The sequence below is a fragment of the Rhipicephalus sanguineus genome, chromosome 2 (assembly GCF_013339695.2).
Source record: "Rhipicephalus sanguineus isolate Rsan-2018 chromosome 2, BIME_Rsan_1.4, whole genome shotgun sequence".
In the NCBI taxonomy this organism is placed as follows: domain Eukaryota; kingdom Metazoa; phylum Arthropoda; class Arachnida; order Ixodida; family Ixodidae; genus Rhipicephalus; species Rhipicephalus sanguineus.
The window spans coordinates 28,555,359-28,573,599 of NC_051177.1; the positions used below are offsets into that span (position 1 = coordinate 28,555,359).

General features: G+C 48.5%; 1 protein-coding gene across 1 annotated transcript; it reads right to left on the reverse strand.

Annotated features, from left to right (window-relative positions):
• Nucleotides 1-8,359: 8,359 nt before the first annotated feature.
• Nucleotides 8,360-17,189, reverse strand: LOC119381510 (thyrotroph embryonic factor). The gene is made up of 3 exons (XM_049412172.1): nt 17,051-17,189; nt 11,031-11,417; nt 8,360-8,934 (listed from the first exon to the last, which is right to left on the reverse strand). Exons 1-3 carry the CDS (start codon nt 17,187-17,189, stop codon nt 8,426-8,428), a joined length of 1,035 nt encoding a protein of 344 aa, XP_049268129.1. The 3' UTR covers nt 8,360-8,425.
• Nucleotides 17,190-18,241: the final 1,052 nt, after the last annotated feature.

Genomic DNA, 18,241 nt, shown 5'->3' on the forward strand with positions numbered 1-18,241 from the left:
CTGGGCACTGGTTTACTGAAACTTGATATAAACATTGGGTTGGGCATGTTGAGGCAGGAGGCCTACTAAATTTGGGATGACTGTCTACTTTGCATTGCTCTGCTCTGATTACAAGAGGGCAATGAAATAAGAAAACGCCGGCGCCACCGTCGGCGTGACGTGCTTGGCAGGATCACGTGGTCTCAGCGGCCGCGTCGGCTCTTTGTGGAGCGCCGCCGCGAGCTTTGAAAACGACTTTCAAGTCCCACCTGCGCTGCGGTCGGTTAAAATTGATAGGTTTTCTCGCATTTCAAACACAAATAAGTCCCTTGTAATAGGAGTGGCTGGGTCCGGAGGCGACGAACACGGTACTGCTGAGTGCCACAGTGCCGAACTTGCGCAACGCAGCCCGGTGTCAGCCTACAACGGTATCCGCGGGACAAAAAAAAACCGGCAGATGTAATGCGAAGAATCGATGTAATGCGAAGCAGCCAGCACAGAGCTGCATACATCGTCTTGTATGTCATTGAGGAAAATGCGTGTCATGGTTTTCATGTTAACTCCTATTATTCATGTTCGTCACACAGTAACGTCGCGCAATACTAACTTCGGGGTAGATCAAGCTAGCGAAACGGCCGCCAGGGCACAATGACCGTGGCACGTAAGTCATGCTGTACGTGACATGTGTGTCATGACTATCATGTTAACTCATGTTATGTTCGTCACACAGTCCCGTCGCAAGATACCAATTTTGGCGTATATCAAGCTAGCGAAATGGCCGCCAGCGCCTCATGAGCGTGGCACGTAAGTCATGCTGTACATGACATGCGTGTCATGATTTTCATGTTAACTCGTGTTTTACAGCGAAAGCTGTTATGAGATCATTTCACCGGCCGTTTTTGGCGCCGTAGTTGTCCGCCGCCGGTGTCCGTAACCAGTATCGCTCGAAAAACTAAGAAAAAAATTCCAGGATGGAACGAAGTTCAAACCTGGGCCCTCTGCGTGGGAGCCCAGTATTCAACCTCTGAGCCATGCCGGTGCTTGAAACTGCTATGCAAAAAGGTCCTATACAGGCTTCATGTCGGGAAGGAACCACATTAGCATATGCAATATAGCGTGGTAGAAGATTAAAATAAGCACCAAGCGTCGCACAACGCGAATTCTGTAACCAGGCGTCACACAATGCTAATTGCGCAATGAGTTTTTGTTGAATGCTTCCAACCCATTACAAAGGACTCTGCCATAAGTCTTCATCGTCGTCAGGCACAGCATCAACAAAGTGCGCATAATGCCTTACATGCGTTTAGCAGGCACCACGGCTCTCCGTAGAATGACGAAAAATGGCCCAGTGCATGCTGCCCTACTTCTCAAACATTACAATGATTTATAGCGTAGTGGGTTCCTCGCAAGTGCACTTGTAGTGGTTGCCAAGGAAGCCCATTAGCGCATGATTCATTTCCTCGGGGTCTCAGATAAATTACAATGATTTAGAGCGTAGTGGGTTCCTCGCAAGTGCACTTGTATTGGTTGCCAAGGAAGCCCATAAGCGGATGATCCATTTTCTCGGGCTCTCGGTAAAATTACAATGATTTAGAGCGTAGTGGGTTCCTCGCAAGTGCACTTGTATTGGTTGCCAATGAAGCCCATAAGGGCATGATCCATTTCCTCGGGGTCTCAGTAAAATTACAATGATTTAGAGCGTAGTGGCTTCCTCGCAAGTGCACTTGTATTGGTTGCCAAGGAAGCCCATAAGCGCATGATCCATTTACTTGTGGTCTCAGTAAAGTTCTTCGCCCCACCCCGTCTCTCTCCCACGTCAACGTATGTTATACAGCATGACGGGAGAGGGAAATAGCAACCGGGCGTCACCAAATGCAAATTACATAACTGGTGGGCCGTTTAAAGCTTCCAACCCATTACAAAAAGCTGAACCATAATTCTTCATCGTCATCAGTCGTCGCGTCAACAAAGTGCACATAATGCCTTACAGACGTGCAGCTGGTGCCTCGCTTCTCCGCAGAATGAAGAATAATGGCTTAGTAGGTACTTCCCAACTTCACAAAAATTGTGATTTATGGCGTAGTGGGTACCTCTCTAGTGTACTTGTATTGTAGCCCCAAAAGAGCTTACAACGGGCTTTAGAAACGCCGCTCTTCCAGCTTTCGCTGTGACTGTGCTGCGGTTTCAGCGCAGGCCTGGCGTTTTTTTATGTTCGTCACACAGTCACGTCGGAAGATACCATTTTTGGTGTATATCAAGCTAGCGAAACGGCCGCCAGCGCACCATGATCGTGGCACGTAAGTCATGCTGTACATGCCATCCGTGTCATGATTTTCATGTTAGCTCGTGTTTTTATGTTCGTCACACAGGCACGTCGCGCAATACCAATTCCGGGGTAGATCGAGCTAGCGAAACGGCAGCCAGCGCACCATGAGCGTGGCACATAAGTGATGCTGTATGTACATGACATGCGTGTCATGATTTTCATATTAACGTGTTTTTATGTTCGTCACAGTCACGTCGAGCAATACCAATTTCAGGATAGATCAAGCTAGCGAAACGGATGCCAGCACCCGATGAGCGTGGCACATAAGTCATGCTGTACATGACATGCGTGTCATGATTTTCATGTTAACTCGTGTTTTCATGTTTGTCACACAGTCATGTCGCGCAATACCAATTTCAGGATAGATCAAGCTAGCGAAACGGCCGCCAGCGCCCCATGAGCGTGGCACGTAAGTCATGCTGTACATGACATGCGTGTCATGATTTTCATGTTAAGTCGTGTCATTTATGTTCGTCGCACAGTCACGTCGCAAGATAACAAGTTTGGTGTATATCAAGCTAGCGAAACGGCCTCCAGCGCACCATGAGCGTGGCATGTAAATCATGCTGTACATGACATGCGTGTCATGATTTTCATGTTATGACTTGTCATTTATGTTCGTCATACAGTCATGTTACGCCATACCAATTTTGGTGTACATTCGATTAACCAAGCGACCAGGAGAGCCCAAAGTCGTAGGCGGCTAGATAGATAGATAGATAGATAGATAGATAGATAGATAGATAGATAGATAGATAGATAGATAGATAGATAGATAGATAGATAGATAGATAGATAGATAGATAGATAGATAGATAGATAGACACAGTGAAATCCGTCGTTTTCTTTTCACTGTGTCCTGTGTTCCACGCTCGTTTTTATCCGTTTCGTTATGCCCATATTCCTTTCCTTTGATGTATGAGCGTCAAGTACAGTGCACAATTTAACTTGATTGTGCTGCGGGCTTCCGCAGAATTAATTTGGCACAGTTGAAGCTGTAACGCTGTCACGGGCGTTTACCGTCGTTAAAGGCGTCTCTTGGCGAAACCAAAATTGAAGTCCTTGCAGTCCCGGTAGATGTGAACATCACACCCCTTCAGTCCCAGAGATTGACACCAACTCGAATCTGTTCAATGCCATTTAATAGAACAATCGGCAAATCCGGACAGCAAACAAGCGTCCGCAATAACACATTTGCATCAAATGACAAAGGAAGCGCGTCCTGGAATGTAATACCTTTTTTCTTATGTGAACACACACCCTTTCCTGTGTACTTATACTATACACAATAGGTACATCAAGTTTGGCACCAATTTACACGACACCGACTTGACATGCACTTAGACAGTATAACAAGTAATCGGGAGGAACCGTTAAGCTCTCGATAACGACAAGGAGGAAAGCGTCCATGTATGTAGCTGCAGCGCTCGTGAGGTAGGCAACGTTTGTTGCGCGTCTAGCGCAACTGTCATGTCCCCGCAAGAGCTGAGGTCGTATTCTCAGACGACCACTTTCGGGGACACTTTTGCGTGGTTTTCACGGCACTAGCACGGAACGCTTTGGCGTCTACGGATGACAGTATCCTTATGGAAAGGTGCCAAGCAATGCTTTATCGCAGCGCTGGAAACGCTGCCGCCGCGTTTACGTTCATGCGTACGGTGCAAGACACGTGAAATCTCGCGAAAATGAAAAACAGTCTCCGAAATTCATCGTCCCACTGTAGCACCCCTGGGTCAATTCACGCGTAGTGGTCCATTGGTGCGGCAAGAAATCAGATGGACAGAATGTTTCGAGCAAGAATGGAAATGCGTTTGCCTGTTCTGCTCCTCAGCCCTCCCCTCTTCCACCACCTTGGTCAAGATATGAGACTGATAGGCTAGCTTGTATTGTATTACGTGAGGTGTAGCATGCTGTAGACAATGTTCCATTCTGGGCTCGCCTAGCAAGGAGAGAATGCAGGGACAATCTGCCCTCCTGCGTGCCTCGCCATAGCGCTTCACCTCACGTAATGACCTTTTGTTCTTTTTTTGACGCGTATTCAGAAGACCGGATACTCTGATAGAATGCGTCTTTTTTTATGTGAAGCAACGTTGGCTTGGTAATGTGTGATCAGTAACCCGTCACAAAAAAAAAAAAAAGAAAAGACTGCGTAGAAAATACGCAGACGCTTGGCTTTACTCAACCATATAGGCAGAATCAGACACGGAGTGCTATATACACACTGTCGAATACGGCCATGTCATATTTCGTAATGACGGTATTTTAAGCCAATCAGAGAGGCCGTAGCAGCCCTGTGGGCCAATCAGAGCTGACAAGATGACGAATTCGACAACATGGTAGAATTCTACGGTGTCCAGAATAGCATCCACAGACTCCATGAATCGACCGTTGCGCATCTAAAAGGCATCGAATCGCTGCGCTGAATTGCAGCTTGTGGTGGCGCGTTGCGGCGCCGCTGGGCAGCGCTACGCTCGCTGACATGGCCGAATGAATAGGTGTATCGCTCTATCGCTTTAATGCAGCTTCACAGATACGAAGAAAGCGCAGTGAAATGGGTACATTTGTTGTGATGTTGGCAGTACTCTGGATTTATCATATTTAAGTAATACCGTCATTAGTGGGCGTTGATTGCCTAAAGCTAATAATAGGCTGATTGTCAGCCATTTGAAATGAGGTGGGCCGGGCGCCACTTCGCGCCAAACAAGATTTCTCGAAAATTGTCAGTCGAAAACGCAGTCTCCCAGAACCACGTCAGGTAACTCGAACTTTGTAATGTTGCTTCTATAACATCTCAATAATCTGTTCTGACTGTTCAGATGCTCTCTTCTATTCCAAGGCGGGTGGAATTTTAAAATAAATATTTCTTTTGAAGCTGCAAGTTCCGTCATCTTCGCACAGTCTAATATTTGCCATAAGTGAGGAGCAAATGGGGTCCTTAATTTTAAACTCACTTCTCTTTTGCGAAAATTGTGACCCACTGGATACGTTTGCAAATGAGTGATTATAATGGCCATAACAATTTACTGAGTATCTGAAGAAAATTCACAATGTTTCGGCCTTATAACACACTGCATATAACATATCGAGTCGCCTAACTAGTGGGAAATGAATGTAGATGTCTGGAAGATATAGCTATGATATGCGTCGCTAGGCAAAACAAAATTGAAAAATATACTTCTACACTACCAAGATCACATACTCTCCACATAAATACGTGATGACATGAAAAACACTGGATCACTTGGTATGAAACGGCAAAACTGGTCGGTCGCGTGCGCGCTTGTCATGTTAACGATGAATAGTACTGACTTGCGCTCGACGCTATTGATATAAGATTGTTTAGGTTTAGTTAGGCATTATGGTGCATTGTAGATGCTTCCTAAGGCATTGACGGGGCCGTGTGATAGCGGGGTGTTACGCTTTACAGCACACCAATGTGATACTACTGCGTGATGAGTGCTATACATAACACATGACAACATGATCGCTGGTAGTACGTTTTGTGCAGGTTTTCCCCGCACTGAATATGTAACACGTAGAGTACAAATACTTAAGTATTTGCACTCACTCAGCAGGTCGATCACACTACGCAATGCGTGTCAAGGAGCGCTGAAGAACTTCCCCGTTATAGTTCGTCCATTGGAACGCACACGATTCTGGTGGCATCACAGAAACGAAAGGTAGGAGATTCACAAGACGAGCAAGAAACGGTTTTTCGTGTGCTCTCAATTCTTTTTCAGAAAACATTCGATACATTCGGCTGAGACCACGGAATGGATCGGCTGTTCGTTACACCTTGTGAATCGAGTTTACAAAGAGTCGATCACACTACGCAATGCGTGTCAAGGAGCGCTGGAGAACTTCCCCGTTATAGTTTGTCCATTGGAACGCACACGATTCTGGTGGCATCACAGAAACGAAAGGTAGGAGATTCACAAGACGAGCAAGAAACGGTTTTTCGTGTGCTCTCAATTCTTTTTCAGAAAACATTCGATACATTCGGCTGAGACCACGGAATGGATCGGCTGTTCGTTACACCTTGTGAATCGAGTTTACAAAGAGTCGATCACACCACGCAATGCGTGTCAAGGAGCGCTGGAGAACTTCCCCGTTATAGTTTGTCCATTGGAACGCACACGATTCTGGTGGCATCACAGAAACGAAAGGTAGGAGATTCACAAGACGAGCAAGAAACGGTTTTTCGTGTGCTCTCAATTCTTTTTCAGAAAACATTCGATAGATTCGGCTGAGACCACGGAATGGATCGGCTGTTCGTTACACCTTGTGAATCGAGTTTACAAAGAGCGACACTGAATCAGGTTACATTGGTGAACTGTTGTGCCGAGGATCTGCTCAGCATCTACTACATTGAAGTAAAAGGGTCGGTTACGAGTGGATAAACTGCATGGGGATAGTTTCCTTTCAATAATATTGAGCGCGAGCTGAAGCGCAGCAGTAGCCTGATTGTATTTGATGACGTGTTGAGACCGACCATGGTGAAAATTCGATTGTAGTGAAGTACGCTTTTGCACGAATTTTATCTTGACGCGTACGGGATGCTTCCGAATTCAAGGCTATGGATGTCGTGCAAACGAGAGTGGAAGAACTCTAGAGACGTTGAAAACGTGGCTGCGGTACAGAATAAAAACCTCGTTGTAAGAAAGGGCAAACGAAGCGTAATTGCTTTGTTGCGGTGCTAATTTTTCCATCGTTGTACAGCGATGACATCTTTTTCAGAATCGTGGCGATTCGGTAAGATGTTTAGTCATAAACCGCTACTGTTCCTCTGTACTTGCCCTAGCGTCGTAGAAGACGCAATTCTGTACATCGCGCCGCGTCTTCGCTTGGTTCAGGCACGTGATGTTGGGTTTTCCCAAGCCTAGGATTAAGTAGTCTCGTGTGATCATGTAGGAGTTCAAAATAAAAAAAAAAGAGACGCCGACCAGTCCAAACAACGTTTATGACGTTTCGGCTTCCAACAAACGTTTCGTTTGAACCGGCTTGACGTCCCAACGCAACACAACGGCTACGGGACACGATGTGTGCTGAGCGTCTCCGGACTAATTTCAATCAGCTCAGATTTTTCAATTTGAATCAAAAGACAGCGCTATTCAATTTGTAGCAAAAGTTTCACTATGCTGCGTTACAAATGTTACATCTTTTGCATTATCTTATCCCTCACCTAAACTTAGAAACGAATATCGATTGCAGAAGAAAAAAAAGTAAGGATAAAGCGAGACTGCAGGAAGGCGTCCGTGGGAAATATTCGTGGAAGACACGCATGGCCGGAAGGCAAAGCATTTCGGTTTTTGTAGAGACTGACTCACACCAATGTTGGCATAAACGCAGAAGCAAAGTGGGGGACAAGGTGGAGAGCGTTGCATGCAACATCCGCAAATCCTTTCTTCAAGGTTATTTCCTGCCGCGCGATAGCAATATTATAAAGGTTGCACCGCAGACAACTCTACGCAGTTCCTGTTGGTTGCACATTCTGTTAGAAGACGCTCTGCACCTGATTCCACCTCATTAACTGCCACGTTGCAACGTTTGTTACTTAATTCGCGTGTAAATCTTCCCTCCGAAGTTGTAGTCCGTTATAGAATCTACGGTGCAAAAGAAATGAAGGGAGCTAAGTTACTTCAGCTGGCTGACGTTCACGAAACATCTTCGCTACAACAACCTACGACCGTCGCGGCACAAATGTAAACACGGCACACTGTCTCCTTAGCGTTCGATACGGTCGTTTAAAACGTGCCTATAAACAAATGGCGTTGCCTGCACGTTTTCTTTCTTTTTTTTTTCTTGCTTAGTGCAAGTCGGGAGGCAGCGCAGGGCCTCGTATGGGCGAGCAGTGTGAAGATTTGATTCCACATCTACAGCCCGCGCATTCGTTCATTACAAGTAAGAGCACTAAATTTGGCTTCCGTGGTCGGAACGATCACTTCAGGCGCAGCCGGGGGCGCACCGGACCCCTGCCGGTGACATCTGTGACCCGTAGGCAGGCAGCAGTGCCGCAGGCTGATGTTGCAGCTGCTGCTGTTGCCAGTGGTCCCACGCAGCCGCGATGACGCCGCGCTGAGGCCACGGCTGCGGCTGCTGGTGGGTCCGAGCGGCCGGCAGTCAGGGCTCGTACTCGTGCAGGCGTTTCCTGAGCATGTCGTTCTCTTGCTGCAGCTTGTGCACTTCCTCGCGCAGCGCGATGTTCTCCTTCTCGAGGTACGAGGCCCTCAGCACGATCTGGTTCTCCTTGACGCGGCGGACCTCGCGCGACCGCTTGGCCGCGATGTTGTTCTTCTGGCGGCGCGCCCAGTACTTGTCGTCCTTCAGCTCGTTGGGCACGAACTGCTTGCGCGACTTCTTGACGATGGGTTGCGGCTTGAGCTCGTCTTCGGAGAAGGGGTGGTGGCTCGGGTCGAAGTCGTCGTGGCCCGGAAGGTTGGCTAGCGCCAGGTCGGTCTTGGTGAAACCACAGTCGATCGGCACCACGGTGGCGGTGGGCGAGCCCGACCGGCGCCCAGCCGCCATGGGGTCGCACGCGGGCCTCCTGGAGGTCACCTCGTCGCCCCGGAAGTGCTCGGCCAGCGACTGCATGGAGTAGCAGGCGCCTTCCGCTGCGTCAAAGCCCGGAGAGAAAACGGTAGCCGGTCACGACGACGAGGAAAGAACATAGGGCAAGTCGCATAGCACCTCGATAGCTGCGGGGCCGGTAGCTTTCCGCAAAGAAGGCCATTGAAAAGGGCGGCACAGCTATAGTATATGATATAAGCCTTGCATTACTGTCCTTGAGCGCTCAGCTTCGTTTGACCTTAAACTCCAGTTTGGTAAGCTTTCTTTTGCGTCGCATGAACATGCCTCGTGTCTTTGCACATCTGCCTTCAAAATTATAACGACTACGGTTTAGCGCCTTATAGCATACTGCAATGTCTCATACATAATTTGCATCTGTCTTTTGCCACAGGTTTGTCGGTGCCACTAATCTATCCTGCTTTGTAACACATGCAAGCACAGTTCAGTTCTGCAATCACTTTGTCACCTTCTACACTGGACGCACATTTGAAAGATACGTATGGGAAAAACTGGTGGTGAGGGAACCGCGCGTCTCTCCAACGCCGGCCCATTTACACGTGTCTCACCGCAGTGTACACTGGGGATGCGGCAAAGCCAGAAAACTACTAGTCGACAGAGACCGCGATCCGCTTCAGTTCGATTCGTTTCACCGGTAAATGCTGCATGGCTTAATTTTATATGGTGGAGCTGTTCCACACACAAACGAAGGAAGAAAACAACACTAAATCACGAAGTAGAGTCATTTAGAAGGCAGCAACAAGAAAGAAAAAGCACACTTTGCACACGTGTGACGTGGTGGTCATGTTGCGCCACAAGAAATATCTTAAGCAGTGGCGTAGCCAAAGGGGGGGGGGGGGTTCAAACCCCCCGCCCCGAAATTTTTCAATTTTGCTTGGGTATATATACACGCACACATACAAACGCACACACGAACATACATAATGTATGGTTACCCCTCCCCCCCCCCCCCCCCCCCCGAAAAAAATTTCTGGTTACGCCCCTGATCTTAAGGATGGGCGTGGGGCGGATATAAGGTGAAACAGGGATAGGGCATGCGTGGTAATTGGTGCGTATGCGAGGGAACCTTATTACGGAAACGGACGAAGATCGGAGAGTAAACACTTTGAAACAGGAGAGCGACGTGCTCCTTTAAAGCTTTTATATTTGATCACCCTGGCGCCTTTTTGCCGCATTCTCCATTTCGTGACATCAGTACATCGTCTTCTCTGGCTGACCGGTGGTGAGTGGTGTGGTTTCCCCAATTTGTGTGGTACATCCATTTTTGTTGCGGCACAGGAAAAATGCGCGGAACCAGGGGGGGGGGGGGGGGGGTTCAAACCCCCCCCCCGAAATTTTTCAGTTTTGCTTGCGTATATATACATGCGCACATACAAACGCACGCACGAACATACATAAAGTATGGTTGAACCCCCCCCCCCCCCCCGAAAAAAATTTCTGGCTACGCCCCTGCGCGGAACCCCAGCCACGTGTAGATTCGCTGTAAAACGACCTGGCAAACAACTCCACAATGGCAGTGGGTACGAGGGCAAAAGATCAAGAAAGGCTGTTAACGAAACGATTAAAGCGTTCCGCTCGGCGACCCAAGTGGAATGTTTGCGAAGTCCAGTGCTAATACTGGGAAAGCTTTCTTCTTTTACTTTTTCTCAAGCTACCGTTATGTTAATCGACAGTGATAGGTTTTGCATAGATACCTCACACATGGCGTAAGAAAAAAAGAAAGAAAGAAAAGAAAGAAGAAAGAAAGAAAGAAAGAAAGAAAGAAAGAAAGAAAGAAAGAAAGAAAGAAAGAAAGAAAGAAGGAAGGAAAGAAAAGGTGGAAGGCATCAATATTACCTAGAGCACCGAGGCTTTCCAAGCGTCAGGCGATTCACGAACCTCAAGAAATCGACTAAAAAACATCGAAATATCCTTGACCACTCATCACAACCAAGATGGCGGATATATTTTGAACAAATAGAGAATGCTAGAATAAAGATTTAGCCTCCTCAAAAGGTCACATAAGCGCGAATAAAATAAGGGATAATAAATTTGCGAGGGATCAAACTCAAGTCGAAGAACCCGAACGCGGGGGAAGCCTGTAGGGCTGGGTGGGACATGGACAGCAATAAGCGCAGGACAGCGCGAGAAATGCACTTGCAGGAGTTGTGTGCCAGCCTTTGTTGGGTGCACCCAGGGGGTTCTCCGTTGGGCGGCGGTCCCGCCAGGGCCGGCTCGTCGGACTGCTGTTGCTGCTGCAGGCCTCCGGGATCCGGGGCGAGTCGATGCGGGTCCACCATAGAGCTCGCGGCCTGTCGGAACGGGTTGTGGCGCGGTGAGAGCGCAGCCACGCCCTTGCCGGCCACGCCGTTCTCGCTAAGGAACTCGTCTAGGTCCATGTATTCGAGCTTGAGCTCGCTGAGCGTGCGGTCCCACAGCATGGCGCCGCCGCCACCCGAGCCGGCCGAAGCCGCGCCGGTGTCGTACGCCGCAGCCGTCGTGTCCTTGGAGTCGAGCTTCTCCTTCTTGTCGGCGGACGACGAGGTCCCTGCAACACCTCATATATTTGCCAAAGAATCCTAGGTATACGCAAACATTCCGTCGTTTGAGGCCGCAAGCTACACATGACACGTGAAATAGAAACCGCTTGTGCGCTGGGCGCACGATGAAAGCGCGTTTGGTCTTTTTTGCAAGAACCGGGTCTTACGAGACAGTAAATAAATGCTAATGTGCGCGTGTTAAGAATAGAAGCGTTCGTGCTTGTTGTATGTCCTTTTCACTCTGCCTGTACAACTTGAGTACCACTGAAGTTGTAAATAAAAGAAGAGTTCAAAATTATTCTGGAGATCCCCACTACACCGTTGCTTATCATATTAATCAATCTTGCACGAATAACTACATTACTAAATGAATTAACACGTTTGAGAAGCCAGACATAGATACGTGCATTATTGTGGTTCCTGAAGTGGAATGACATCAGGGGGAGAGGGGGAGAGAGAGACTGCGGCGGCGATATTTCTGTTCTCTCAATACGGCGGCACAGATGTTTCAAACTGAAGAAGAAAACATGTAGACATGAATAGATTTCGCTTTACGAACAACACGTGCAAGTAATGAAACGAAAGTACAACCTCTCAAGGGACAATGAGGAAGAGGCCTTTTTTTGCCAATTAGTTGGCAAAAAAAGGCCTGACATTCACGTAAATATATGATGTGCTCGGTCTCAAGTCGACAGCTGCGAGCGACACGCTTGAAACGAATGCGCTCTTCGGCTATCTGTTCAAACGCCAACATTTCAGTCTAAATACGATACATACAGTGGCAAAATAGATGAAATAGATGAAGTTCGCCAAGACTGACTATAGAAATTTCGCTTAGGTTCCACGCGAGCCCATGGCGTCACCGGCGATCTAATGACAACTCATACGCAGCTCGGCGAAGTGCGGGCACGTTACCGTCATACACTCTCTTGCTGCTTGCCGCTCACCCGAAGGTCACGGGATCGAACCTCGGCCGCATTGCGAGGTAGGTGAAATGCTAGAGCCCCATGTACGTACTTAGTTTTAGGTGTATGTTGTGGGGATTGAGGCTTGCCCGTCGCCATTGCGCTGGTTTTCGCCTATTTCTGCCATCCCCACCTCCGATCATGCCGTTCCTCTCCTCCGCCGTCTTACGGCGCTGGGCGAGCGGGGAGTGACGGTAACCTCCTCTCTCCCGGCGCCGGACCTCGACGGGGGGCGCTGCGCTCGGGTTTCGTGGTTTCGTCGTCCCGCGAGACGTTTCGCGCAGCGAGGGAGACACTCTCTGGACCTCGTAAGGTGAGCACGTCTTTTCTTTCCTGTCCGTCGGCTCCTTTGTTTGGGCTCGCTCGGACGGAGTTCGCTAACGGTGCCTTGCGCCAGCGGCGAGCGCTTACCTTACGTTGTCCTTTCCGAACGCTAGGCTGAAGAGCGGTGCGGTGCATTCGCGCGTGGTCTTACTACGCCGAAACCGTATCTATCGAAGCCAACGCGAGCGGAGTTTGCCCTTGCTCGAGCGATCGGGCCCTGTTTTGGTCGCTGATCGTGAGAGCTCGCAGCATAGTCGCGAGGGAACGTTTCTCTCAGCGGCGTGTCCCCGTGAGCCCTTTTGCCCGCGGAGACGTGCTAGCGGCACCCTTTGTGTTGTACTTTCGCCCGTGGCGTGGTTAAGCCTGTTTTGCTTCTCCCGCCGCCTTTGGGAGCGGGCGTTGTACTGCGTTTGTGGTGTTGCCGCAGGCAATAAAGTGTTGCGGATTTCGAGAGCAGTACTGTGTACTTGCCGCGCTGCGCTCGGCGCCTCTGTTGCGCTCGAACGTACGTGTGCAGCGGCGCGCTAGTTCACGCGAGGCGACGGCAGACGCGGCCCCGTTGGCTCGCTAAGTCCGAACCCACGCTAGTGGCCCTGTGAGATACGTGCACACTACAATGTTAAAGAACCCCAGGTGGTCCACATTTCCGGAGCCCTCCACTACGGCGTCCCTCGTAATGATATCGTGGTTTTGGAACGTAAAACTCCAGCATTTATTATTATCTGTTGCTGCTTTTAGCTTTGCGCGGCCGAAGGAAGGACAGTTGCTGATACCAGCATCCCAGCCAGCTGCTCCGCAAGAATTTTAGAGGAGCAATGCATGCCAGTCTGAGTTTCTGGGCCTGTCAAATGCAAGCAGGTTAGCTGCTTTACAATGCAGAACAATTGAAATAGCGCCAAATTATTTAATTCAGTAACTATTGATTTGTATAGCGTAGTTTTCATACAGTAAGTGGGAGAAAGCTCGTGTGGGCTGTCATTGGGTAATTATCAAATAATGGGACGCCATACTGCTATTTGTTTTACCTACCATCCCTCAAATGCGACCTGCGATATTTTTTTCTTTGACAATTTAGCCTTGCTATAATTTTCAGCGCTGTTAGATCTTTCGATAGCTCGCACAGCCTTCCCCGATCAACCAAGAGAAATTGTAGAGAAGTTGTCAAATGCACAACTCCAGTTTCCGTGTGCCTTGTGCGATACAGCTGATAAAAGAAGCAAAAACTAGTGTTTGCCCCCTCATTTGAGCTCTTACACTTCAGAAGGACGGACAGCTGAGCGAGTTGGCAACTCATCTTAGATCGGTGGTGCGCAAAAGAACGATAACACGAGAGGAAGTTGCGCCTTGTCCGTGTTCCTTCCTCTTGTCACTGTTTTGCGCAACACCGATCTAAGATAGTCTTACCTTACGTACGTACGTGGGGTTCAAAAATATTTATGCAATTGCTTACGAATACATCAGTGTGCAACTTGATTTCTTTTGCATTGCGAATCTTGTAATTGAAAGCACCCCTGTTTCCGTCAAATATCGTGTCGTAGGAGTTTCCTCTTGTTGACTAACATACAATAACAAACTCGGCTGATGACTGGCTGTTTGAACGACCGAGAAATGACGGCTAACATAGGTCTAAGCAGGGGCGTAGCCAGAAATGTTTTTCGGGGGGGGGGGGGGGGGATTCAACCATACTTTATGTATGTTCGTGCGGGCGTTTGTATGTGTGCGTGTATATATGCGCAAGCAAAATTGAAAAATTTCGGGGGGGTTGGAACACCCCCCCCCCCCCCTTGGCTACGCCCCTGATCTTAAGGGCGCCAATTGATCTCCGGCGTGCAGGCACACTTCTGTTGTGTCTGCGACCATGGCACTGTAATCTGCAGTCGTAGTCTGAATAGTTTTAATGTCACCGGTCATATAAGATGAGATCGAATGCGGCGGTGTGCGACGTATAGCAAGACGTCATATCGGCTTACTCGTGGATACTTTCAAAACAGCGATTGTAACAAAACCTCCGTTTCTAATCTGTACTTGCAGAAGACGAAGGGAGACCATATGCACGTGAGATTTACACAAGAGCAAACGGCAGTTCGCCACTAAAAAATGTTTGAAGACAAAACAACACAAAGCAAGAAGATCGACTGCAGGAGTAAACAAAGCTATGCGTCGTTGGGAGACACGTGACGGCGCAGGGTATTGACAGTTTTTGTTTTGCTTTCCCTAGAAACCGTTGAAACTTGACACAACCCTGTAATTTAAATTACATTTCCATCTTTACTTCTTAACGCGGTCCTGGCGTTATAGAAACACGAATCAATGTCAGGCGTCATAGCTCTTTCCACCTCTCCGTTTCACCTTCCAAGCTTTCGATCGTTGCCAACTCCTATTTTTCTACCCAAATAACACGCCACTCGTGACGTTGACACATCCTTAGTGAAGGCGTCTAACTACTGCTAAGCAGCAGGGCTGACGATTGAGCCTAATTATTAATACATTCCTTTGACATATCCTGAGAAGCGCTAAAGGAGCTACCGCTCAACAGCGGTAGAAGAGACGCGGGAGTCTTGGGTTCCATTCCGGCTCTCACCCATGATTTTCACGCGTGCATCCATCGCGAGTTTCCGCTCACCGACAACGCCGATTTTTTGTTCACCACCAACGACGGCGACGCCGACGCCAGAATTCGCGTGACGCGGGCTCTTTGACGCTGTCGCGTCAATTGAAGAAAATCTGCTTCGTAAGCTAGTGTACAACATTCGCTTACATCGCTGGCATCGCTGTGTGCTGTCAGTAAAGTCGCTTATTGTTTATGTTGTATTTTTTGAGAGTGGCGTAGCCACTGAGGAAAAAAAGCCTTTAGGTTAATATCTTATGTTTCCCGCGAACGACGTTGTCTATTTCTTCTTGTTACGAGTGAGAAATCAAATCATTCCCTCATTCTTAAAATAACAGAGAAATGAGGTAGGTGGTAAGTATTCATGTTAAAGAGACCACGTACACCACGTAGACTCTCAAATAGACCACCACGCGTGCCGCATTGATCGGTTCGCCTATTGATGATGGATAGGTTCGCCTATTGCTTGGGCAGATAAGTTTTGGTGCCTTTCTTTTCCGCCGTTGTGCGCCTTTTCAGTTGATAGTCGACGTTCGTGGTGTCTTGACTTCTCTCTTGTGTCCGTGTTTGCACGCCCTGTCTCTTTAACATGAACCCTCATTCTTATCGCTTACCTGTGCATACGTGCTATGTCACCGTATTAAAATAGTGAGCATGCTGGGCAAGCATAAGCAAATGCGAGTGCACGCTTGTATTTTACATATACTGAGTTCATGGTCTTCATCGAGCGCATACTTAAACATTTTATCTCTTCCTTTTTTTCTTTCAACTCAAGAAGCAAGATAAATGAGCGACGCTGTAGGAAAACAAGCCTTGACGGATCCATGAAATTCAATCTGTCCCGACGCACATGGAGGTATTGAGGCGTTCTCGATCATCGATTGTTCTACAGAGCAAGACGATAGCGTGCTAACAGTGCAGCGAGGCAAGCATCCGTTAATTACTACTGCGCTTAATTAGCACACCTTATCGCGAATCCTTGCGTTGAATTCTTGAATCACGTTGCAGATATACTGCCAGTTCTAGTCCGCCTTCAAGCTCAAAGCATAGTTGGAGCCAAATTACGCGGGTGTGACGCTCGACTAAAATATGACCCGCGGATTCACTCTGAACGCTCGGGTGGTTTGACACGAAAGTACCCTTACTGCGGTACTTAAGCATAATTTTGCGTAGTCTGACCTAAAGTGTCGCTCTATATCTAAAACACGCGGCCCGGCCCTTGCATGAACGTCTTTGCCCCGTATATTTTATTTCTTTTCTTAATAAGTATGTTCGTGAGCTACGCAGACGTGACTGGTCTCAAGCATTTTTTTCGCGAGGCACCCTATTCGGTTACCATGTGTTAAAGTAACCGTGGAACAAAAGCTTTATATTTCAAATCGGCGTTCAGATTTCGGTCATTCTGGGGAAGAGTATCGATATGTTTCTCGAAACCTAACGTCATATCGCCTTCAGAAAGGACCTATATATGAGATATAGGAAGGGCCTTCTTTTTAAACGGCAACGTTAGCCGACAATTTGTTCAATCCTTCCCCCCCCCCCCCCCCCTTCAACCTTCTTCACTGTCCCGGCCCTTGCGGGAGACAATTTCGTGACTGCGGCCCGCTAGCTGAGGTGAGTCTGAGACCCCTGCTCTACAGCTTACAGCAAGTCCCGAAGGGTGAGCTCCTACAAAGCGCCCTGTGGCATCTCACAAACGAACAGCGTTGAGGGGCGCCCTCTGGGGAAGTGCAGAGAAACCTACAGCGATCGGAAGCGGCTCCTGGCGGCGGCTGTGGCTGCACCCTGGTCGCCATGTCGTGTCCATCCAGGTACCCTCTGATCCCGATGCCGTACGCTGTCGGAGCCATGGGGCCCGGCCTACCCAGCAGGGCCTCGTCCATGCGGTTCAATAATCAGCAGGCCGGCCGCCCCTGTCGCTTCTGCCCTGCGCAGATCGCGCGCTGTTTCGTCTTACACGCAGACTCACGCCTAACTGGCTAGCGTTGCGTCAGTTTTGTGAAAACAGGCTGCCTCTTAAACCATAGCTCTAGGCCATTTATTTTGGGCATGACTCGAACGATTATTTTTGAAAATGCCTCATATCGTGGTTGATCCTATGTCTCATACTTGCATGGAATATGTTTTCTTTTCCTTTTTTTTTTTGTAGTTTAGGTTCGACTTTGTTGTGTCGTGTACTGATTTCCTCTCCCATTTTTTTTTATATTGGTGCCGTTATCGACGTCCCATTTTTGATGGCGGCCTGTTGGCGGTTTTGTCTTATGCTTCTCGCTCGACGCTTCAGCCCCCATCATCGTTCAACAGCTGGTATGTGAGATCATACAACCTCGCCACCGAGTCGTTGAAATAGGGCACACGATCGAATTTCACTTGTTGAAGAATGAACGGGGGATCGTCGGCAACAAAAGCGTTGACGGAGCAGCCCGTTCCGCCCACGAACAAGACCGCAGTGTGTGCCCGTGCACAGTACTTTCGAGGGTGTCATGCATGTAGCTCAACAACTTCGCCCACTTGCTCGCCACCATGACTTGGAACATCGGTATCTACAGGAACGTGCCTTCTCGTGAGGGCACTTTCTTGACCTTTCGTTGCGCATTTGGCCATTGTCTGGTCTATCGCGACGCAACGCTAGCTTACTGTGTCGCTTCTGCTTCGGCGTCGCTTTTACTTATACCATATTTCGACAGTGTCATGGTGAACAGCGTCCCGCATAACGTTTGCGGGCTACGCTGAGACCGTTACAACATAACCTCGTATACTACAGGGTTGCTCTTCTTTTACAAACCTATATACGAAGGACAAACATTGCGTGCCGATTGAAGCCGACTTGACGGACAGAGCTCTTGCAGAAAAAGAAAAATAATAGTGGCACGTGGATTCGACTGTCAACCAAAGTGCGAGGCACTCCTGCGCTATTTGAAGACGTATAACTGCG